Source organism: Camelus ferus, chromosome 5, assembly GCF_009834535.1.
Source record: "Camelus ferus isolate YT-003-E chromosome 5, BCGSAC_Cfer_1.0, whole genome shotgun sequence".
In the NCBI taxonomy this organism is placed as follows: Eukaryota; Metazoa; Chordata; class Mammalia; order Artiodactyla; family Camelidae; genus Camelus; species Camelus ferus.
The window spans coordinates 90791265-90816623 of NC_045700.1; the positions used below are offsets into that span (position 1 = coordinate 90791265).

Below are 25359 nucleotides of genomic sequence, written 5' to 3' on the forward strand. Positions count from 1 at the left end.
GGAAATGTTTATGCTGTAATATTAAATGGAAGTTAAAAAAAAGATATTTAATTATAAAGAGGTTCCAAATAAGGATGGAGGATCAAATACCCACATTCACTTTCATTCCCTCCCAAAACCTCACTAAAACAACAGTGAAGAGATTTTTTTTTTTAAGACATAAACCCACAAGGACAAAGAGAATGGGAGAGGAGACAACAGCAACAAAGTTTTGGAAGCTGGGAAGCAGATGGATGAGTGGTAACTGACTTAGCAGTCCTAAGAAAGCTGGATCCTGAGCCAGCACAAGAGAAAGCCAAGAAACAACCCAGTTTACACAGCAGAACCCTAAAGAGATTCAGAAATGGACAGTTGCAGGTAACTCTGTAAAGTGAGGGAGAGGTGGATGAGGAGGAGACTAAGTGTATTAGTTGAAAGATTATTTTAAAAGATTGCCCCTTCCCAACTTAGTGGAGACCAGAAATTTACCCTCTGGACAGGATAAAGTAGAGGATGTCTGAACTAGGGGACACCAAGCACAGTTGTGGTAATGACCCCTGCAGAGAGGTTGAATGAATGCTGGCGTAGCAAATGTTAAGAGTCCCAGCTTTCTTTCCCCAGCCAACCTCAGAATTCTGGTAGCCAAGCCTATACCCTTGAGTCGGAAGATAGGAAAATCTTTCTCTGAGGAATCTGAGTGGGGAAAAAGCTTTAAAGATAATAACCTCAAGGATTTCCCAGCCAACAGCTCAGCTGTATTTCCGTACAGTAAACCTTGCAGACAGTAAGTTTCACCCACACAAGCAGAGCTTTTTAGGATTTCACTAAAAATCAACCTTTTAGTCTTTCACTTTCCTGTGTCAAAGAGATAACCAAGAGAAAAGCCTCTAATATGAAATAGAAAAACCAAAGCAAACAGAAAAGCAACTAGAACAAAACAGACAATACAAGGAAAAGAAACTATCTTTTATATCCTCAGAGAATTTCTTTTTAAAGAAAGTATCTATGTTGCAAGATCTAGATATTTTAAAAAAGAAACATCAGTGAGGGGGAGGAGTTCTTTCTAAAAATTAAATTGACAACATGAAATTAAAAACATGATGGAAGAATTGAAGACTCAAGTTTCAGATTATAAAATAAAGTTGAGGAATTGTCCCAGAATGAGCTAGAAAAGACAAGAAAAGTAGAGGACCAGTCCAAGATATCCAACATCTGTTCAGTGAACATTCAAGAGATAGAGAGCAGAGAAAAAGAAGAAGAAATGATCTACAAAATAATTTAGGGAAATGCCCTATTGCTGGAGGATGTGACTTTCCAGACTGAAAGAGGCCACTGCCCAGCACAGTAATGGAGATGCAAAATCACCAAGCTACAGCATCACAAAATCTCAGAACACTGAGGACAAAGGAAAGATCCTATAGGCTCTAAGAAGGAAAAAGAGTCACATACAGTCTATCAGAACTCAGAATGACTTAAGACTTCTTTTATAACCCTAGAAGCTAGATGATGGTGAAGCAAAAGCTCTCTAATTTCTGAAACACTGTGACTTCTATGCTAAAATACTATACCCAGCTAAGCTATCAATAAAATGTGAGAGTAGGAAAGGACATTTTCAGACATGCAAGGTCTCAAAAAAAAAAAGTACCTCTCATATACCCTTTCTCGGGAAGCTACCAGAAGATGTATTTCACCAAAATGAAAGAGTAAATCAGAAGACATGCAATTCAAGAAACAAATAAACCAGTACAGTAAAGAAGTGAAAGAATCACCTAGATCACAAGTCAGCAAACTTACTGTAAAGGGCCGGATAGTAAGTCTTTTTGGCTTGGTAAGCCAATTGGTTTCAGTCACGATGACTCAACTCTGCTGTTGGAGCACAAAAAAGACAATAAACAATACATAAGTTATGAGCACAGCTGTGTCCCAGTAAAACTCACTTAAAAACAAGTATCAGGCTGTATTCGGCCCACAGGTCATGATTATTGACACCTGACCTAGATGATTGTGAAGAAAGATCCTAGGGTACTAGCTCTACGCAGATGCAGAAGACAGTGGGTTCAGAGGGATGGGTATAGCTCAGTGGTAGATTGCATGTTTCACATGCACAAGGTCCTAGATTCAATTACCAGTAACTCCATTTAAAAAATAAAATAAGTCATCTTAAAAAAACAAACAAACAGTGAGTTCAGATTGGAGCTGAACAGAAGGCTCTAGGTGTAATGTCTTTGAGAAAATGAAATAGTAAAAATGTCTATGTGTCTGAATTTCTTGAGAGATGATTTAGACTAGCAATTGTCAAACTTTTTGGTCTCAGGCCCTGTAAAATTATTGAGGACCTCAAAGAGCTTTTGTTTATATGTATTACCACTGTTTACCCTGTTAGAAATTAAAACTGATAAAGATTTTGAACATTTATTTATTTCAATTAAAATAATAATAATAAACTCAATTTATTATATGTTAACATAAATAACATTTTATTTAAAAAGTAACTATTTTCTAAAACAGAATTAGGAGAGAAGGATGTTTTACATTTTCATAAATCTCTTTCACATCTGTCCTAGAGAAGACATTAAACTGGATTCTCATATATGCTTCTCTGTTCAATCTGTTGGGATAAGTTATTTTGTTGAAGTATATGAAGATAATCTTGCTTCAGACAGATATGTAGTTGGAAAAGAAAGGAACATTCTAATAGCTTTTTCAGATAATTGTGGATAATTCATCTTTGTACTGCACCAGAATTGATAGTAGTTTCTTAAAAGTTAGTTGTAATCTAGAATCTGAAACCATATCTGTTACAGATTGAATTTTGTCCTACCCAAATTCATATGTTGAAGCGCTAACCCTAAAGTGACTACATTTGTAGGTAGGTCCTGAAAGGAGATAATTAAAGTTAGATGAGATCACAGTGGTGGGGCCCTGATCTGATAGGATTAGTGTCCATATAAGAAGAGATCAGGGAGTTTGCTCTCTTTTCCTGTCCTGTGAGGACACAGTGAGAAAACAGCCATCTCCAAGCTGGGGAGAGGGCTCTCACCAGAATTGGCACTGGCTGGCATCTTGATCTTGGACTTCCAGCCCCTAGAACTGTGAGAAATAAAATGTTGTTTAAGCCACCCAATCTGTGGTATTTTATTATGGCAGTCCTAGCAGACTAATACAATATCAACTGAACTTTTTTTACAGGGTACATTGAAATCTGTTGGTCTGTTTTATACTTTGAATGAATCTTTTACCCATGCATGACTTTTTATCATGTATTTAGAAATATGTCATTTAGAAAATATTGGCTTATTATTGCTAATCTTCTAAATGTGGACACATTTCATTATATGATATCAAAAAATCATACTTACTAATATCACTACGGAGCCTAGACAAGTCTTTAAGTATTAAGAAACATGTATCATGTGTCAGGTAAAACGTTTCCAAAATTCTCATTTTTGCGAAAGCTCAAATTTTATCATTGGCAATAAATAATGTTAGTTGTTTTTCTTGAAATGCCAAATAACCATAGTTTGTGTGTCACTTGTTCCTTCAAGTAAAAATGGTGTTCCATAAAAAAGGCAATCAGTTTAGCTCACAACGCAAAGTTATGTAAGTGCTTTTTCTCAAGACAGCTATCATACTTGGGCATGCTGCGTAAGTGAAAAAGACAAGTCTTCAAGGAGTAAGCCATAATAAAATTAATAACTTTTACTGCTTCATCAAGAACATTCTTAAGTGAACTAGCTTTTTTTTCCTCCTGCGAGTGTCAGCTGGTGAAGAGTACTCTGACCACTGGCACCATTTGTTGCCATTGCCCAAGCCATACCAAGGCAACGTCAGTTTTCCCCCTAAGTGCTTTTGTACCTTCAGTATACGTGTCAGCATGTGGAAAAGGGCAAATAATGCCTTAGTATCATTATGAAAATAGTTTAACCTCGTTGATCCCGAAAGGGTCTCAGGGACCTGCACAAGTCCACAGACCGTACTTCAAGAACCACTATTTTAGGCAGTTGGTGGAAAGCTTGGAGTGGATTAATATACAGAGTATACCAAAGAAGCAAACAAATTAAAATAAGGCAGTTACTAATTTCAGTGAAAATAAAAAGTTGCATAGGAAAGAAAAGTAACATTTAGTATTTACATAATCATAATAGTTAATTCTGATAGTTATGATGTAACTTCATTGGGAGGATGAGGGCCTGAAACAGTTATGTGGGTTTGGTTGGGGAAGGGAGTATATGTAGAAAAAGTAAATTCTTTTCTTCTAGAGTAAAAAATTTGGGAATGATGGCTAGAACTGAAAAATCAAGAAGTTGCCATCAAGCAGATTATATAGAAATATAAAAGTAAATACCAAAACAATCTGCTAAGAGGTAAAAGTGGTCACCCTTGGGGAAGGGCAGAGGAGGGAGAGGGACAGAGGGCTGCTGTCTCATAATTAGACTTTACAACTGTTTGAACTATGGATACTGTAATTTTTTAATTTTCACTTTGAAAAATTTCAAATATACATGAAATTAAAGAAAATAGCACAAAAATCTACTGTCCCTATCTCCTAGATTTAACTGTCAACATTTTTTTAATTTGTTGAAGTATTTTAAGGCAAACCACAGACATCTTATCATTTCACTCATACATATTTTGCTATGTGGCTCTAAAAAATTTGGACATTTTCTTACATAACTGCAATGCCATTAGCACAGCTAAAAATTAGTAGTAATGCCTTGGTGTCATCTAAACCCCAGTCCATAATTACATTTCCCAGATTGTCTCCAACTGATTTGTCTGAACTGGAATCAAAACAGGTTACATTCATTATATTTGGTTTTTGCAATTCCTGAATATCTGATAATAAGTTCCTCTTTAAGAAGCAAACATTATCTGAAATACAAAGAAGGAATTGTGAAGACAGTATGCCAGCAACCATGTTTTGGTGGGGGTGGGAACATGCACGGGGAAAAATGAATGGAAAAAGACCAGAAGGAAATGAAATAGAATGCCAGTAGTGGTTGTATTTGGGTAGTAAGACTATGAGTCATTTTTTCTACTTTTTTGTATTTTCTGATGTTTTTTGAAAACATGTATTACTTTCATAATTTTATAAATGCTTATTTTTGTAAGAGTTTAACTAAATAGAAAATAAAAGTCCATAGAAGAAAACTAACTTGAGTCAACAGAAAAGAACTTTGAATCTGAATTAAGCCGGCCAGGGTCAGACCCAAGAAATAAAAAGCTGCCTGATCTAATGAGCTTCTAAAATATGAAGGTCATAAAAGAAAGAGGCAAACTCTGAAAACTCAATTGGTCTTTAGGGTTTCTGTTGGAGGCAGTGTCTAGTGACCAAGCCTTCTGGCACAAGGGGGCTGGAGAGCAGTTGTGAAGAAGGCACAGGGTCCAGGAAGGGATGCTGGGCCTCTATCAAACCAAGCCAAATAGGAAGTGTGAGGATTTGGACTTGGGACAGTCGTGGAGCAAGACCTACTAACCACACTCCTTGTACTGTGGTCATCCAAACATCCTACCCAGACCAAGAGACCACATGGAGGGTGGACTTGGTTGGTTAATCCTGGGATGTAGTAACAGATAAGTATCTCTTACAGTCAAGATGCAAGAAATGAGAGTTCAGATTCCACACTCAAGTCCAAGAGGTAGTGCTTGTTCAAGACACTGGCAAGGAAAGCCTCAGTTGGAGAGGAGGAGGGCAAAGGGGAGAGTCAGGGGGCCGGAGAAGGCCACTAAGGAGGGAGGCAGCCCTGCATCAGGAACCCAATGAATGAGGAGGAGGGTGGCCAAAGCCTGAGGCTGGATTTGTATGTAGTGGTGGCTTCTTGTGGTACAAGGGCTTGAACTTAGAAGGAGCCAGAGCAGGGCCAACAGCTTTGTGCCACTGCTACTGCAGCGTGGCTGCCAGTCTCCCCTGGAGTTGAAGTGGAGAAAGTTTTGTCTTTTTCCTTAGTCTACTGAAATGTCTTACTTTATGGAGCAGGCATAGTCAGCTATAGAAAGCCTATTACTTTTTTTAAACACTCAGTAGATTCTTTTTTTTTTTTTTTTTTTTTGTATCCACTAGGAAACTTTGGTCATATATATTTTCATTAAGCCAGTGCCCAGGTTTTTAGAATAGTAAACTCTGAAAGATCTATTTTTGGAGTATTTCTCACATACTAGTAGTGGAGAGCATTGTTCTCTGATCTAGATAATTGTGATTATATACTGTCACAAGGGAAAACAAATCCAACTAAATCCTGTGCCTTGTAACATCCAACTTTGGTACCATGAAATCCAGTTTGACCATGTCAGTCCAGTGACCTCATCCCTGAACACCTCCAGCACATCTGTCTCATTTGGCTCTAAGGTCCTATGAAACAGAGGCCACATCTATGTGCCTTACTCTTCAGAGGCTTCTTAATTTGAAGTCGCCTTTGTTAAAAAAGAAAAAGAAAAAAAACCAATCTTACACTTTAAAGAAGGTCACAAATAATGAATCTGACTTGATAACTAAGTCCTTAGACCTTAGAACCATAAAATCTTAGTGTCAAAGGTCAGAATAATAAAGGAAAAGCCTCACACTTATAGTAGCAGTCCACAGCTTGTGTCTCCCACAACATACCTGCCACGTGCTGTCTGGCTCAGACAGAGGCAAGCATGAACTCCGGAAGTTGCCTGTTTTAGCCTCCATCAATGGCAACTTCATTTCAGCCTCGTATGCAGCCCAAAAACCCTGGGGCCATTTTTTTTAAATTCCAATTTATTCATTTATTTTAAATTTACTTTCATTTTTTAAATATATTTTTATTGAAGTATGATCAGTTTACAATGTTGTGTCAGTTTCTGATGTGCAGCACAATACTTCAGTCACACGTAAGCATACGTGTATTTGTTTTCATATTCATTTTCACTGGGGCCATTATTGACTCTGGTCTTTCTCTCACCCCTCACATCCAGTCTGCCAGTAAGACACCTCAGCCTTGCCTTCTAACTACCCCCAGAATCTGCCCGCTTCCTTACCTCTGCCACCCAGATCTGCCACCCTTGCCTGGATGACAGTGGCCTCTTACCTGTATATTTGTAGGCTGTGTGGGAAAGTGAATAGAAAAGATACCGAAGATGAGAAAGGAAGGAACAGGTTTTCGAACCAGGTTATGAAGGAAGTGGGAAGCTCAGGACCCGAACCCCAGGTTGGGGATTAGCTTACTAGGAAGATGAGGACCACCAATTCTCCCGGCCTGGAGGGGAGTGAAGCGTGGGGTCCCTGCTGAAATCTGGGACGGGGGCAGGGTGGCCTGTCTGAGAAGGTGCTCAGATAGGAAGACCTCCATCCTCCGTGTCAGAAACAGTCTTCCCATCTCCCTGCCCCACAGCACCTGTCGTTTGCACTTCAGTGCCATTTGTGTACAGATCTATCGTCCTACTGGATTGTAACATCCTTGTAAACAGAACCCATTCTTAATTCTTTTTATCTTCTCCTCCCCCAATAGCACAGTGTCCTGTACCCCAAAAAAAGCTCAAAAATGATTTCATAAAGTGAATTGCATATCCATTTCCACAGTTCTGTGTTTTCAGCCTGCTTTATTAAGAGCGGTGTCCCCCTTGGTAAAGCATTTTCATCACAACAGCCTTCTCAGCACTCCTGACCTGTATCCTGGGAGTTGCGGAGGGGCCCACACAGCTCCCGCCAGGAAAAGTGTACTTCCGCGTGATGGGCCCTCCACACAGTGTCACCTCCGCGTCTCTTCCATGCTCATCCTGCCGCTGCCACACCAACTGCCACCCATGGAAATGCTATGAACCCGAAAAATAAAACATTATGCTCTTCCCGGGTCATCATGGTGTCTGCAGCAAGACCACAGAGCCAGGCTCATGCATAGGATCATGTGACCCCGGGCTGCGGTTAATGGTAAAGAAACATGGTGCCGGATGTTGTGTTTCTTGCCCAGTCAGCTCCCAGTGAGAAACAATAGCTTCAAAGGCTGATTCTGAAAATAATAGAAAAGCTCCCAGAATAGTCATCCTTAGTCCTTAGCAGAACGGAGCAGAATTGTTTTATTTCAGGCCTGTAGAGACAGCCTGGGACCAGAGGAGCCTGTGGAAGAACTGCTGAGTCCTTTGTGTCCTGGTTTACTGATGAAGGTGCCAGGCAGTGAGAGGCTTACCTAAGGTCACTTCAAGCTAGCAGCAGACTAAATCCTGAGCACAGATTTTGCTATGAATCCTTGGGATTAAAATAAGAATTCAAAATAAAATCTTTTCAAGAAATAAAAAACAAAACAATACATTTACCATATGTAAGACTGTCATGAAAAGAGCTAAAAATTATTTTTAATCTGTTTCACCTGCATTTTGAGGTTATTAATTGTGGATTTGATTTAAATGTAAGGACTTGGGCCCTGAGGTTAGTAAATAAGATAACCTGTTGCTGTGCTGGGTGTCTTTCAAAGAAGGACGGACCTATTTTAGAGAGACGGCTTAGGTTGGTCTTGTTGAAAGGCTGGGGCTGAGTTAACCTCACTGGCTTTAGCAATCTGGTTTTGTGTTTCCCGGGTATGTCTGATCCAGCTCTTAGAAGGCTTCCTCCATTGCTCTCGTACACTTTCTTCCCTCTCCCCGACTTCCAACTTCCTTCCCACAACCCTTAGACCTCCCAGCCAGTCCGCCACCTTTAAAAATTCCTTCTGCCCCTCTCCCCACCATGCAACTATCTGCAATAAAAGGAACATTTTTCAAAGACTACTCAGGTATGGGCCCTCATCCCCTGTCACAGGAATGGAATTCTTATCTCCTGACCACATCCAGGCCTTAAGCTCTTCTGCCATTTCCTAGGTTTGCAAGGCAGACACTTGAGGAAGTTTCCTTGTTTCCTTCCTCTTAGGCTTAGAAGTTTAGACAGCTACCTCCAGGTCAAGGTCGTATAGGGGAGCAAAATTTGCTCCCCCAAATTGTCTATTTGGCAAGTGGATTATTTTGAGCTAAAAGCAATCAAGACCCAAAAGACAGGAAAAATCTTTGACCTTCCCCTAACTGCCTAAAGAATGTAGACAGAGGACCTGTTTCCAGAGGGAGGGAGCCATCACCATAGATAAGTATAGTATGAACTAGGTATGGACAGGGAGAAACCTAGCAAAATCTGTTTGTTGAAATTCTACCCTGTGTCCCATTGTCTCTGCCTGGCCCAACAAACATTTGTTTACCATTTGCTTTTCCATCGTCATGTGAATTGCCTTCCTCCCCTTCTAAGTCCTAAGCCAGTACTCCCAACATTCTCTTTTGTCTTTAGCTGATGTATTTAAGGTGAAGCTTCAGCCATTTCAGTGAGTTACCTCAGCTTTCGTGGGTCTCTACAATGTATGTGCATGTTATTGAACTTTTGTTTGATTTTCTCCTGTTAATCTGCCTCATGTCTGTTTAATTCTTAGACCAGCCAGAAGAACCTAGACGAGTAGGGGAAGATGTCTTCCTCCTTGACAATGGGTAGGGGCCCAGTTATGGTGTGGTCAGCAGACTAGGCTGATGACAGGTGACCTGAAACAGTAGAAGAAAGCACAGTTGACTCTATACAAATAAATCTTCCAGAAAATTCTAACACATAAATAAACTGCCTTATAAACTAAAACAACTGTCCAACACACAGCCCGTTGCTGCCTATGCTCCCTCCTCAGCACCCTTGACATTGGTCTCTAGTAGGCCTGTTAACCGAAAAGTGGGTTCGCCTCTTGGTGGATGTCTAGCCAAAAGATACAGCCAAGCCAAAGAGTGAGAGAAGAAAGAATTTGTTACTTGTAGCAAATAAGAACGCTGGGGATCTTTCCCAAAGCAGGATCTCCCTAAGCAGCAAAACTGGGGAAGTTTTAAGCTAAAGATGCATACATACTCACGAAAGGGCTTCAGCAAAGGAGAATTCAGCTTAGAATTGGGGCAGAGATTGACAGAGTCCAGGCTCTAGTTGAGTGAAGTCACAAGGGTCAGAAAAGTTCAGCATCATCTTTCCTTGGGTTTCAGTCAGTCTGGTAGATGAATGCTCAGGGGGTTTGAATTCTGCAGAACAGCTCAAGAATATACTGCAAGCTAATATTTCCCTTTGAAACAGAATTGAGAGTCTTTACAACTGATATATTATCTCCAATATGGTTATCTCCCTTGCCTAGTAATAGCTATTCATTTTTACCTTCTTTTGTTCCTTTAAAATAATTAACTGCTAAAAAAAAAAAATCACTAACTGCTGAGACCTATTTTTCTGCAAGGACAACCCTTGTGGCCAGGTTTAGATCACAAGATGGCTTAGGCCTAAAATGGTTTCTCTTATGTTAAGAAAGTTATATGTGGTTCTCTTCCTCTGGGAACCCCTACCCTGTCTGCTTACAAAATCACCCCCTTGAGGTATTTCACTCTTCATTCTTGAGGGGTACATGGCTGAAGGTCACTCTTCTGTTACTATTTCCTGCCGAGAATGGGTGTTGTAGTCTCCCTAGGTAGAGGAGTGAAACTCTTTTGCTGCTGGAGTTAGATAAGTTTTGGGGTCTTCCAAAGTGGTGTCTGAACCTTGCTTGATCAGCATTATTCTAACAGGTGTAGGAGAGGCTCAGGAGGAGTGACAGTTAACAGTGACTTTGCAATGTCATTAGCAGAGACTTGAGCCAAGAGCCCCTTGAAGCCAAGAGCCCCTTGAACCAAACCATTTTCCCAGTATTTTCCCTAAACTGGGAAGGGGATCATTCAGAGAAGAGATTTGACTTTTTTCATACGCATCATGAAATGAGTCACATTAGAAGTCTTATCAGATACAAAGAACAGCATTCAGTGTGTCTTATGGCATAAGACCCTCCTTGAGCAGCTGTTCAAATATCAAGGGCTATGCAGTTCTGTAGGACCACTTTTTTCATCATAGAAATTGGAGTTCAGCAGACTGACAGCCTGATTAGTATCGTTCTAAGGCTTGCTGGGTAAATTCCATCTGTGTGAGTGACGACATCCTCTCTTTTTTATTTCTAAATGCATTCTTTTCCTTAATGATAAAAGCAGATGCAGAAAGCGTGTTTAATAGGGCACTAAAGAGGCCACTCTCTTCACCATAAAGTTCAAGTTAAATCATGTTTTAGCCGGAATAGCTTCCCCGTACCTCACTGAATATGTGAAAATTTATTTTATCATTTCCCCTTTTGATAGATGAAGTATTTCTCTCTCAGTACCAGAATGATTGCTGCCTGGCATCCATCATGTCCCTTGGTGCTAGACTTCCATTTTGTTTATATATAGTTGCTTAGTTATCCATGTTGGGGGCAAACTAATCAAATATAGTGAACAAGCTCAGCGGTATTTTAATGGGGAAGCATTTTATAGGCTATACATTTTATCAGTCATCCTGAATTGTCACACAAACATTGTACCTGTGCTTTTAGCAGTAGACTTAAAGCGAGCAGTGATAAATGTCCTGAGTAGTTACACTCTGTGGCAGTTTCGCTAGAGAATTTCCTTTAGGGTTGTTATGCATGAGCTGGTTAAGAGTACTTGATAAGGCTGCTGGGAACCTGAGAGTTTCAATTTTTAGAGGAGTCAGGTAGAGAGAAAAGATAAATGTCTCAGTCCTAACCACAAAGTTATCATTTACCAAGTTGTTGTAAATTATAATTAGTTTAAGGGGAAAGGTTTCCTTATATCTGGAAAACACAGATTAAAGGCCAGCAGTATTTCTTTGGGATGGATCCCCATTGTCCTCACTTGCTGCAAGTTGCAAATCCTTCCTTCTCCCGCTCTTTGGCTTGGTTGTGTCTTTTGGCTTGACACCCACCAAGAGGTGAACCCGGTTTTCAGGTAACAGGCCCAGTCTGGCCACAGGAGGAGAGGGCACAGCCAGGTCTAAATGAAGTGTGCTGCTGACGCTGCTTCCGTCTTGCTGTTTTTTGTTCTTGCTTGTTCTTTGATCCTTCCGTGGTCTTCTCTCTTCTTTAAGAAGTGACCTGTGCCTTACTCTGTCACCATAGGCCTAGTGCGAGGAGCAGGCCCAGCAGAGGAGGCCCCTGCTCACTCTTCACCAGCCAACACCCCACTGCCTGTGCCCCCTGCAGTCCCCAGCGCCTTACCATCACAGATATGTCACCATCCACCTCTCCTAGTTGTCGAGCCCCGCCTCTTTCTGCCCAGTTCCTTTTCAGACACGTTCTTCTTGGCACCTTTGGCTTCTTTCTTGGCTGTGCCCTGCCCACTCCAGGGCGACTGACTGCAGCAGAAATCCGCCCACCTCCACCCCTGACCATCCCAACAACCAACCTCGTTTTGTTCCAATCAGAGAAGTGTTTCTTTCTTCCTGATACATTTTTTGAACCAAATATTTTACATGAGGAAGCCCAGAGCTGCTACAGAAGTGATTCTGCATCTAATTACTTATTAAAAATTATAAGTTAATCTCATTAGCAGTTTTGAATCAGCAATTTCTTAATGAGGCACTCACTGACTTTTTTTAGAAGATAAATTTTTAAATACATTTGAACGGAAATGAACCATTTCCAAAGGATATGGTTTTCTCACAACCTTGTATCTATAAAATATAAAAAGTTAATATGTATTTGAGGCACATTTTGTTTACTTTGCCATCTCTATCTGTTTCATAAACTTCAGCTAAAACATAATAGAAGTAACACTAGATTTTGAATCTTAAGTCTTGAGGCAGATCTGATCCTGGCTACCACTAGGAGCTTACATGACTTTTCACAAATCCCCAGCCTGTTTTCTCGACATAAAATGGGCTGAGTAATGCCCTCCTCCCAGAAGTGTTGGAGAGAGTTTAAAAGGTGGTAAGTGTGAGAGCTCTGCCACCAAGTAGGGCCAGGTGCCCTGAGGTGTTGTGCCACTTCCTGTCCTACCTGGTCCCAGAAGGTAGGTCTTGAGGTAGACAGTGTTTGCTCCTTCCTCACCAGGTTTTTTCCCAGCCAGAGACCTTCAGTCAGTGTTGGCACGATATTTAACCTGACATTCTAAGCAGTAGTGTCCTGGGGGTATGCAGAAACTTGCCACCTGTAGAGAGGGAGTGACCCAAATCCTGTGATGAAACGAAGGGAAGAGGAAGGACATGATTCTTCTTTGAAGGGTTCTGTTTATGAAGCTCCTCATGGCTTTTCTACTTTTTCCATGAAAAACTCTTTGTCCTTTTGTCTTCTGCCACTGGCACTGGTTATGGACGGGGCGTTGATGTGAATCCAGCTTCCAAATTAGAAATTAATGAGGTGTTCCATCCAGAGAGGCCTTCCTCCCATACTGTAAGGCAGGCCACCCCGGGAACTGCCCCCGTTTGGGTCTGTGCTTTCCTGTTGCCCTTCTCTGTGCAAGGCAGCGCCGGGCATCCTTGCTGCCTCCCTGCAGTGTGGTTTCAGGCCCATTTTCCTGGCCTAAGAATTTTTTTAGTCCATGTGTCAGATATGGTTTGGCTTTAAAACTGGATGGTTTTAAAGCAGAATAGGTTCTGCTGCCCGAGTGTCACTGGGCCAGGAAGTTCTTGTTGGCTGTTCACAGCTTCTACTTCAGCTCTTTGCATGTTCAAAACGAAGGTACAGGTTTTCTGGAATGCAGGCATTGGAGGTGGGCAGGGTGGGGGGCACTCAGGTGAGGTGCAAGAGCTGCAGGAAACACCTCATCAGCACTGTAGCCTGGGATTTGGTGGTGTCCATGTGTGCTGTTACGAAGGCTATCTATCTGTCAGGAAACAAGCTAAAGGGGCCGAGGTGCCGGTTAAGAAAAAAACTGAGACAGTGCAGCCAATGTGTGTGGTTAGCGAGTTTTGATGAGGGGTGGGAGACTTCTGATTTGGCCAAGTTACAGTTAATAAATTTTAAGAACCCCTCAGGATTACAAGTGGCCCCTAGTCAGCGCTCAGCACCATAAAAGAGGGTCCAGAGCGTGCAGCAAAGCACTGTTGAGAGCCAGGATACTTCAGCTTGGGATGGCAGGATATCTAGGAACCCTGTGGAACTTTCTGAAAATTGTGTGCATAAATACTTCAGGAGAGAGGACCTGACACTTTCATTAGATTTTTAAAGCACTTCTTGACCCACCAGTTTTCATGACTACAGATGGCTGGTTAGAGTGGGCCGAGTCTCCCTGCCCTGTGTGCGGTGGTTACCCTGTGTAAGTGTACAGGGGTTTCCTGTGTCTTCTAGGAAAAGAGGACACAGACCGCAAGAGGCCAGATACCCTGTGACCTGGATGCCTGGGGGAGTGTGTGAAAGAGAGGAGTGGAATCGAATGGAATGGAAAATTTCCCCAAGGATGCTCAAGACAGACTGTCAAACAAAATGTGGACACACAGGAGGAGGATTGACTGACTGGGTTTGGAATGAAGTGGAGAAAAGGAAACAAGCTAAATCTCCAGGGGAAAACTTTGTGACCACAAGAATGAATAGGTCGTGGCCCTGTCATCCTAGAGGAGGTTGGAGCAACTCCATTAGTGGGGAGTTTTCAGGAAATGTGGATGTGATGGAAGGACAAGCACGGGCTGACCTTGAAAGGGGCCCTTCTGGAGACCTGCTTGCGCCGCTTCCCCGCGGGGCCGCTGAACAATCCCTGGAACTGGCTCTGCACTTTCTTCCGTGTTTAGCACGCACACAGACACCTCCCGAGAGCCAAACTCAGGACCCGCTTGCCACAGCAGAAGAGTCATGAGCACAATATTTGAATCACTTGTATTTTGGCAAGGAGTCATTTTTGGAATAATCCAGCAAATATAGTTTGAGGGTTTTTTAGAAAAGAAGATTAAAGTCTGATGTTACAGATCCAAGTTTCCTCAGAATAAGGCTCTTTGCACTGAACCAAAGAAAAATGTGAGTGGTTGCTACTGTTCTCTTCCTGTGCTTCATGGCTGCCATTTTAAGAGTATTGCTTCTTCCAGGGAAAAAAAAAAAAAATTGGTTCTTCCTTCAAAGTGAGGAGAAGGTTATCTGAGAGGTCTCTAGCTGTCCAGGGTAGAAGCTGTGTCCCACAGAGGCTTTGCGGTGTGGGCAGCTCTGGGTCAGGCCCTCTTCTTTCCCTACCGGGAACACCTGTGGACCTTGCAGACGGTCTTTTTCGGGAAGCGTTGTCTCTGAGGTTGTGAACAGAATGGTTTAGCTGATGAAAAGGAATAGGGCAGAGGATGTTTGCAAGCCCAGGCTGAAAGTTTCACTGCTGTTTGGAGCTCCCTTCCTTCTCCCAAGCCCCCTCTGCCATGCAGCACGTCTGGCTTTTCCCTGCTCGTGAATCACATTTCCCACAGCATTTATCTCTGAGCTTCTCCACTTTCTTCATGCCCTTAAACCCCAAGCAGCCCCCCTCATTCTGTGCCTTATGTGTGTCCAGAGATTGGGGCTGTCTGATACGAGCGCTCTTGGCTTCCCTCTTCCCCTCCAGATCGCCTCCCCCTCATCTCCCCTCCAGGGCCCCTTCTCTCTCCTGGATGAGTCACCTCCTCTTGGCCCACTCCCTTCGCTCTCTTGCCCCTTCAGTCTTCCTTTTGTGCTGGCTTCTTCCCCTTCCCCTGCAGACCTGGCGCAGTCCTCTGTCCTGCGTGCTCAGCAGCATCCCTCCTCTGCCCTCCTCCTGGAAGCTGTCGTCCACGCTCACTGCATTGCCTCCACTGTGGGCCAGTCACCTGTCCTTAACCCAGAGCTTCACCTGTCCTTAACCCAAACTTTTCCCCATCGTGACACACGCAGAAGATGTTGCTGTTTGAATGGCATGTGGGGTGTGTGCGCCATGCTGATGGAAGGCAGAGCTCTGAGGGTGAGGGAAGTACTATTGGCATCATCCCTGTAATCCAGTCACAGTACATGCCTGAAATCTTTGTAGTTTGACTCTGCCCCCCTGCCCTGCCCCATGCTCTCCTCCCTGAAAGAGCCTTCCTAAAGATCACCAGTAAGCAAATGCTAAATGTGAGGACTTTTTCTTTGTTTTCATCTTCCTTGATGTCCAAGTGGCATTTTTTTTTTTAATGGAGATACTGGGGATTGAACCCAGGACCTTGTGCATGCTAGGCATGCACTCTACCACTGAGCTCTCCCCCACCCCACCCCCCAAGTCGCATTTGACATACACTGGTGGTTAAGAGTTTGGACTCTGGTGCGGGAATACCTGTGTTCAGTTCCTGGCTTTGTCACTCTAGAGTTATGACCTTAGGCAGGTCATTTAATGTGTCTGTGCCTTAGTTTCCTCATTTGCAAAATGCAAATAAATACCTGCCTCACAGGGTTGCTGTGGGAGTTCAGTTGCCATATGGAAGGTACATTAGCCGTGCCTCTCTCATCGGAATGCTGTGTGTCTGCTGTTGCTTTCAAGTACCTCTTCTCTGAAGCCCTTTCTCCTGCTTCTCCTAACATTGAATGCCACTGATCTTTCTTCTGTCTCTCTCTTTTTTTTTTTTTTTTTTTTGACCTGTCTTGTTTTCTGTTTGTTTCTATTCTCTAGCTTCTCTTTTTGCTCCCACAAATGGAGGAGGTGATAGTGAATGCAGCCTCAACTCTCCTCTTGCCCTTTCTTTCTTGGACCCTCCGGTTGATGGTCCAGCTCCCTCCCTCCAGATCAGTCATCTCCCTAAGCCCCAGGCCCACACCCCAGCTGCCTGCTGCATATCCCCATCTGGCTCTCCTCCCTGCACCTCAGACTTAGGAGTCCCCAAAATGTTTTAATGTTTGTTTTATTTTTGTTTTAAAAATAATAAGTGCTTGTTATAGAAAATAAGGACAAACTAAAAGGATAAACACAAATCAACCACAATCCCAGCAGTCAGAGAGCACCACCACTGCACTTGGGGGTATCTGCTTTGAGCCTAGTGGATCTCAGCCTTGGCTGAGTTTACTCCCAAGGGACATTTAGCAATTCCTGGAGACATTTTGGGTTATCAGTTTGGGGTTTGGGGGAAGTGCTACTGGCATCTAGCAGTTAAGAGTCCAGGGATACCACTAAATGCTTTACGGTGTACCGGGCAGCCTCCACGACAGAGAGTGAGTCAGCACAGTAGTGCCCAGGTTGAGAGCCCCTGTTCTGGACCTTCGTTTCTACACAAATGCTTCAAATAGAACAAATTGGAATGTTTTTTTCTTTCTTCCTCTGTCCTGCTTTACACTTGTGTTCTCTTTTTCTGTCAGTGGCCCCACCTTCTCCTTCATCCCCCATCCGGTCCATTAAGAGCCCCATCTGTCACATCTTTGGTATCTGTCTCTTCTCTCTTCCAGTGTGACATTGATGACCACTCACCCAAACTAATGAAAAAGCTTTCAACAGGCCCTTCCCCTCAGGTCTCTTGCTTGGCCTGGCCTGTGCCTCCCGTGTGCTTAGAGAACTTTCATCAACTTCCACTGCCTGTGAAGTCCATGCCCTGAGCGCCCTGAGGGCAGCAGCTTCCGCATCTGATAGGTTTTTGTGCCCAGAACTAAACAGCATTCTGAGCACAAAGTCGTTGCTCAGTGAATCTCTGTGGAATGTGTGTGAATGTATGGTCACGTGAAAGAAAAACCTGAAGAAAATTCTCCTCATGACTTTCTCACAACCTCACCATCTTTGCAGATCGTTGATGAATGGTTTGGCCGGACCATCATCCGCTCCTGCACCAAACTGAGCTATGAACATGCACAGAGCATGATTGAAAGCCCAACGAAGAGCGTCCCCGAGCAGGAGCTGCCCCCCATCTCCCCGGAGCACACCGGGGAGGAGGTGCACCGGGCTGTCTTGAACCTCCACGGAATGGCAAAGGAGTTACGCAAACAGCGGTTTGCGGACGGCGCACTGCGTCTGGATCAGGTCAGTCTCTTCTTTTTTTCAGCACAACCGACAGATTTGACTTCTGCCAGAACCCAGCAGGCATGAGATTTAGTGTGGCAGTCCTGGGCTCTTCCCTCTTCCCTCAGTCACTGCACTACAACAGTGGGAACTAACTCCCACATCCACAGGGCAAAAGGGTGGTGTCTGTGTGAGTGGCTCTGTGACCAAAACTCCCAGCTGGTCTTCCCTGGTGAGGCAGTATTCAGTACTTGGTCCTCATCTCAGTTTTTACCTCAAATCCCTCTTACTGGAGTTGGGAAAAGGAAACATGGAAGTTTAGAAGGCAGTTAACCAGTATCTGATTGTTAGGCTTTCTTTAAAAAGTGTTTCTTCTTACCCCTTGTCTTCCAAAAAGAGTTGTATGTTTACAAATCTCAGATTGATATTTGAAGAAGCACAGAACGGAGGAGACTGTAGAATGTTGGCTGTTTAAGAAAATGACAGCCCAGGACGGTCCTGGTTACTCTAAGGATCACAGCCATGCTGAGCCCTCTGCGACTCAGGCAGCTGCCACTCAAACCTGGTCAATTTCCATGTCTAACAGTTGTAACTCTTACAATCCAGGAATTCTTTCCTCGTTACTTGTCAGTACATTATAGAGTAGAGCCTGTGTTCTGTCCTGTGCGGTCTTTTTCTTCTCATATTTCTTACCCAAGCTCCAGAGAACTCACTCTCCTAACCTGGTCTCTGTATATTGTGTTTGGAAAATGAGTGGGGCAGCAGGATTGGCTGATGGAGCTGTTTGTCAGCCTGCTGGCCGAGCGCAGCCCCCCAGAGACTTCCTCTGAGACTTTCAGCTTGGGGAGATCCCAAAGGCATTGTTTTAAAACTTTCTAATTGAAGATTTCACTTCATCCTACATTTTGTGATAATCTTACACAAATGCTTCTCAGAAGGCATTGCAAACAGTTGCTGCCCTGGGCCTGCAAATAAATTAGCAGCTCTTGGGACAAGTGGAGAATCCGTTCTGCCTGTGCCTGAGGGAGTCAAGGCATCTTCTGGGGCTCTCATGCTCCCACCCTCCCTTGCCTGGCTCTCATGCTCCCCTCTCCCTTGCCTGGGCTCAGGCAGCCTCAGCAAACCCTTCGGATCAGGAATGCCATTGCAGGAAGACAGCAGAGCTGATGGAAGAGGGCCGCAGGCACGGGAGCAGACAGAATATCTCCTCTCCTTCCTTTAGTGGGATATTTCGTGGGGTGTGAACGCCCTAATTCTCATTCACCAGGGGCCGCTGTTGTCAGATCCAAGGACTCTGGTCGGTTCTTGCTTCTGACTCCTGTCCTGCAAAGCTCACCTCCTAGTTCTCTGCTTCTCTTCATGTCCTGCTGGTCCCTTTGCAGAAGCCTCTTACTCTACTCACCCCTGTAGGGTGGCACTCCCTAGAGTCTACCACGCCCTCTTTTTCCTCTTTTTGTTGTTCTCTATCCACACTCCCTCCCTGAATGAGTTCCTCTTTCCTTACAATTCTTAAGATTTTAACTACTGATTAGATGCTGATGCCGACAAAACCAGTTCAGCCCTTCCCTTCTTCTCTGGCCCCAGGCCAGCCTCTCCACCTGCTCCTTGAACTCCTCACCCGGCTGCCCACCGGCCGTTTCAGCCTGCACTCACCATTCCTTCTGCACGACACAGTGACCAGGGCCCACGGTGCGCTGCACACGCCGGCTGTGCTCCCCCCACCTCTGGCTCCCACCAGGAGAGCTGTGTGCATCCCGGGACAACCCTCCTCATTCCCATCCTGGCTATGCCAGCTGTACACGTCGTTATAATTATGCAGTTTAACTGAATGTTAGGTAAACTGATCAAATGAGAGCATTTTTAAAAAGCTCTTGTTTCTGTGCAAACTAAGTTAAATTGTTTGGAAGCACTTGTTGAAGATGAATCTTCAAAAATTCTGCTGTTTGGGTGTGACAGCTATAGAAGAGTAGGGGAAAAATCATAAATTTCAAAAGGAATTCTGTACTCAGATTGCTTTACAGACGTCTAAGTTCTCACTCTCTTTTAAAGAAACAAAAGTAATAAATTATAGACAATAAATTATGAGTAGTTGATTCAGAAGAAAGTATGTAGAAATCCAATTAGCATACTCTTTTTTAAAATATTTACATTTTTTAAAGTGAATGAATGTATATTTATAAATTAACTTTATCACAGATGTTGGGTTCCATGTCTGTCTCTTCTGAACGAGTCTCCTTTTTAGCCAGCCTCTGGCAGAACTCACCAACCACTGCTTCAAGCACAGCAAGTGAGAGGGTTCTTGTGACACCATTTTAGACGCCTTCCCCATCAGATTGCTGTAAAATTCAATTGAATTAAATGTGTTAAATACTCTAAAAACTGTGGAAGACCATCAGTGATCTCAGCTCTCATTACAAGGGGTATGGTAGTCAGGGGAGAAGAATGTTCACAGTATCTGATTGATGATCTGTTAGCATGTGTCAGAATCAGAATTTGATTGCAGAAAATAGCTACAGATATCTGTAGCTCATTGGCCCTCTCAATTTATAGATTAGAAAGCTGAAACCCCCAAAGGTTAAATGAGTTGCTTATATGCAAGAAATCTAGATAGCCAATTCTTTGTTCACTTTTCTTCCATTTACACCACGCTGACTTGAGAGAGAAAAGTTTTCCTTCAAAGTGAGAGAAAAAACCCTCAAGTCCTAATTAGGTTCCAGTTAATTAAGGTTTGAAAATAATGAAATTGCTTCCTGGGGGTTGATCCCTTGGTTCCCCAGAAAACAAGTGTGTGGACCACAGCTTTAGAAGGAGCACATCTGTCTCCTGCAGCAAGGGACACTGGCGAGGGCCTTTATAAATCAGCTAAATGGCCCATTCAGAAGTCACTGCATTTGTTCTTCTGTGCCTACTGCCTGCATTTGCCCTCACGAAAATCCATTTTTCCTCAGTGCTTTTGGCATAGCCTGCTGTTTGGAGTTGCTCTCTGATGCTTTGTTTGCCCCAGTTCACCGTGTCCTCATTTTTGGTGGCAGTCCTAAAAAATATGTCCTTCTACCCTAGCCTCAATTAGAGAGGTTCTATGAGAGGCCCCTGTGAGAGGGGATAACATCCATGTCACACTGTATGCCCTTGAATGCAGAATAAACCTGCTAAACCAACAGTTTTGCCTTTCTGAAAAATCAGTTTACCATGATGATCTTCAGAATGAGTGGAGGACACGAGCATGGTGACTGTTGAGTCAGGGACAGACTGGTTCGGAGTCACAATAACCACAGAAACACAGCGATTTGATCACTGGGTGATGGCAGGCAGCAGCTTAGGACAGAGCTGCCTGGCCCATGCCTGAGATAGTGCACCCTCAGGCTCAGGGCCACCTGGGCTGGCTCCAATCCCCTGGAACCCTCTGCCTGCAGTCCTGTGCTCACCCAGTATACGGTCAGGTATTAGCAACTTTTGCGTGTACTGTGATGTGAAACAGATGGGAAACGCTGCCCTCAAGGTCACATTGCCTGTTCCAAATGTGTCTCTCTCTTTTTTTTTTCCCCAAATGTCTCTTTAACCTAGAGCACGAACCTTGTTCTAATAGGTCCTGGCTCAGTGAAAGGACACCTTTGTTTCGCTGCCCCAAAGGAAATGCAGGTGCCTGACGTGTTCTGTGTGCTTTTTGTTGGATTCACTGAACAGTATTCCTTCCAGGTGGTTTCCTTCTAGCTCCATGTTTTCTGCTGCCATGTTAAATCTAGAATTTAACACAGATGCTTGTTTTATTTTATTTTCTTACAACACGCATCATTCCTCTTTCTTAGAAGGAGACTCCTTTTATGTTTGTAGTCAAAGTAATCATAATGGTTTATAATTATATGTGTATCTTGTGCACTGGGGAAGGGGAACTGTGAGAAGCCCCCACTCCTTCCTCTGGGTCTTGCTCCACAACTAAGGCCTGCCTGACAGGCCTCAGAGTGCGCGAGCTCCCTGGCACTTCTGTTGTGCGCACTCAAATCTTGCTCCCTCCTCATGGTGGGGATGACAGTGTCCAATGATGACATGGCATGTTGACAAAGCCTCGGCTGCTCTTGGAGTTCTGTGCCTTGGCAGTTGCCTTCAGAAAGGACAGCAGGGGAAGGGAGCTAAACAGAGCCCCCAAACAAAAACACTTAGAGAATATTGACTGTTTTCAGGACACTACACCTCTAGCTTTCTGGCACTTTCTCTCCAGCCCGCCTTCCCTCCTTGTCAGGTGATTGTGCTTAGAGGCCGCTCTGTGGGAGGGCTCCTGGAGAAGGAGTCGCCCTGCAGGAAAGGGGCCCGGCAGGTGGTCAGGGGGTGTGAATGGCCCCTGCTGAGCCAGTGACTTCCTGAATTTAGAGAAAGTTGCAGTGAAGAAAATTTAATATCAGTTTCCATCTTCATAGGCAAATTCCTCCAAACTGTAGGAGCCTTGACTAAATTCTCAGCTGTATCTTATATGAATCCCACGTGGCACAGTTTTGAAACTCAAACTTCAGGCAGTTTCTTTGAGGGGACTTGATTGTGAAGATAAACTTGTTAATGGAAACAATTTTTGAATACCTTGGGACCCATGCTGCCGTGGGACGCTATCATGGATGACCTTGGCCTAGCCCAGACTCTAAGTCAGGGTTGACAGACCCTGTACAGAGCCAGATAGTAAATATTTCAGGCTTTGTGGGCCATCTGGCCTCTGTCCTAGCTACTCAACTCTGCTGTTATAGTGTGAAAGCAGCCAGGGACAGACGAACGAGTGTGGCTGTGTTCCAGCACAGCTTTAAGGACACTGAAATTTGAATTTCATATAATTTTCATGTCACAAAATAGTCTTCTTCCTTTGATTATTTTTGAATCATTTAAAAATGTAAAAACCATTTTTAGCACATAGGCCATACAAAAAGCAGGTGCAGGCCAGATTTGACCTGTGGTCCATAGCCTACTGACGCCTGCTCACATGAAATGCAGCTCTCTTACCCGGCTAGGTTTTAGCAGCTCATCATCACTGCACTGGGAAATTGGGCTGGGGAATGGAGAGCTGTTGTGCTAAGTTACCCCTCGGGATGGTTTCATGCAATTAAGTAAATTATTCCTTTGATTAGTACCATGCTTAGCAGGTCCAGTTGGAGGCTAGAAGTAAAGGAATGAATCCGTTTAGCACCAGTTCCCTTACCCTATTTACAGTCAGGTAGCTTTGATTAGCCTGAAGCAAAGAGAGCAGTGGTTCTTAATTTCCCACCTCTGCAAGCTCGGCAGCCTTCTCACAGTCAGGTTTCATCCCACCCACCCCGTCTCCCCGAGCCCACTTGCAGAGTTGCTGGCCCCGCCATCTTGTAGGGGCCCTGAAGGTGGGGACTGTCATAGCAAAACGTAGCTCTAAGGAAGCTCTATGGTGTCTCTCCCCGCACCCCACCCCCCACTGCTATGTGTAACAACATGTTTTATTAAATCATGCATTTAAAAATATAGTTAAGAATGTTTCTGTTCCTTCTCTATAATATAGTTGTTTTTAAGAAATAAGCATTCCAGCTCTCTGGAATTTTTATACAAGATAATATTTAATTTTATGATGTTTGGTGCAAGGTAAGAAGGATGGGCATAATCATCCTACCTGGCTCTTCCTTGATCTTATTATTTATGTCATCACTTAAGCACGATGTTGGTCAGGTGGTTGGCTGTGTTTGCAGAACTGGTCTCTATTTTCTCATAGAGTGTTTCATTCACTGTGTCTTCAGACAGCATTCATTGGGTACTGAAAGCAAGGATGTGGTAGGGGCTGGAAATGAACAGTCCTGATTCTTAAGTTTACAGTAGAGTGAAGAAGCCCACAGACCGCACAGAAAATGTAAAGTGCTGTGACAGAGCTGTCCCAGAGTGGGGTGAGACTGTGCTGAAGAGGCCCGGCCCAGTTCGGGATCAGAGAAGACTTCCTAGCAGGGGCATTGTGTACCCCAAGTCTCTTAAAAGACTTGGGGGGCTAACCAGTCTCCGAGTGCTAGGGAGGGCATTTCAGGCAAGCTGCTGGCACAGGTGTGGCAGGGGTGAGAGATGGCACCTTTGGGCATCGTCAAATGTTCCGGGTTGTGTGGCATGGAGTGCAAAGACAGGGAGCAGCTGGAAGAGGAGGAGGCAGGGGCTGGGCCTTGAAGTCTGTAGGAATGGGCCAGGGGAGCCGTGGAATGATTTCAGATACAGAAGTGATGTGATCAGAGCAGTGTTTTAGAAAGAGCTTACTGGCTGTAGTGTGGAGAGCAGACTAAAAGAGAAAAAAAATGAAAGAAGCTTGTATTCCAAGAGAGAAAGGGCCCGACCTGAGATAGAGACTGTGGGGAGAGAGAAAATTACAGATCCAAGAGAGGACGGAAGATTGGCAAGCCTTGGCAAATTGAGGTGAGGGAGGAGAGATGAATCCGGGAATCAGGTTTCAGGTTTAGGCTCGGGCATTGATGCAGTACCAAGTACTGACAGGAAACACCTTGCATAGGAGAGTTAAGAAAGCAGATGACTTCCGTTTAGGGTCTGTTGAGTTTGAGGGGCCAGCTGAAGACAAAACAGGTCGAGATGTGGGCATAGAAGTCTGGAGGTCAGTGGGGAAGGCTCACCTAGAGGTAGTCCTTTGGGAGCCAGTGGCATCGAAGGTCCTTAAGCTGCAGGAGAATGAGCTATATTGGGAGTGGGGGTGAGGTCTCTAAAATGAGCAGCCAGATGGCACCAGACAGACAGGAGGGTGACAAACACTTCCTCCTGCTGAGTTCTTAGTGAGGCCCCCTTTGATCCCCACCCTTTCCTTGGAAAGGAAGCTTTAAATCCAATTTTAAAAGTGAAAGTATACTCTTGTGCTTATAGAAAAGCATGTAAGTATATTCTAGGGTTAGAAAATTTAGAAAATACAAGAGTATAAAGGATCAAAATCACTTATAATCCCATTACCAAGAAATAACCACTGTTAATATTTTGGTATATTATGATTTTTCATAAATCTCCCCTTTGTCACTTCATGGCAGGAGGGAGGAGTGGTCAGCATAACATACATATAATTTTAATGTTATAGAATGCTTTCTCCCATGTCACTCAAAATTCTTTAAAATATTATAATGCCTATGTAATATTCCATCATACAAGTATGCTCTTAAACATTTAACCATGCCCCAGTTGTGAATATTTAATTTCTGATTTTTTGATACTGTAAATAGTGCCGTGGCCATCTTTGTTCATAAATCTTTACCCTGATCTCTGGTTGTTTCCTTAGGCCAGTCCTGGAACTGTGATGATAAGGTCAGAAATATAGACATACTTAGAATTTTGAAACATTGCCACATTCCCTTCCAGAAAGATCATACCAATTTATCCTCTTTCCAGCAGCCTGTGGATAAGGGCACCTGTGATGGAAATACCTGTCAGGAGTTCTCTGCCTGTGTGCTGGGAGTAGGTCTCCCTTTCTCTTTCTCTTTTTCTCTGTCTCTCTCACAGTTGGGCTAGGGCTCCTGAAATGTCCCAGTGACTCTGTCTTGGATTATTTCTTCATCTTTCGTATTGTTCAGTATGTTAAACTATAGACTCTTCCTGTTTGCATTAGCCGTTATAAAAAAAAATACTAATAAGGGTCCTAAAATGTAAAATGACTGAGAAAGGTGGTTAAAAGCTTCTTGCTAA

At 43.6% G+C, this 25359-nt stretch overlaps 1 protein-coding gene across 4 annotated transcripts in view; it reads left to right on the plus strand.

Moving 5' to 3' along the window:
• The window catches only part of DIS3L2 (DIS3 like 3'-5' exoribonuclease 2), a 321890-nt gene that overhangs the window by 236999 nt on the left and 59532 nt on the right, over positions 1 to 25359 (plus strand). For all 4 annotated transcript variants that reach the window (XM_032480492.1, XM_032480493.1, XM_032480495.1 and 1 more), the window contains one exon: positions 17491 to 17724. In XM_032480492.1, coding sequence (XP_032336383.1) covers positions 17491 to 17724 — 234 coding nt within the window. The remainder of the gene's footprint in view (positions 1 to 17490; positions 17725 to 25359) is intronic.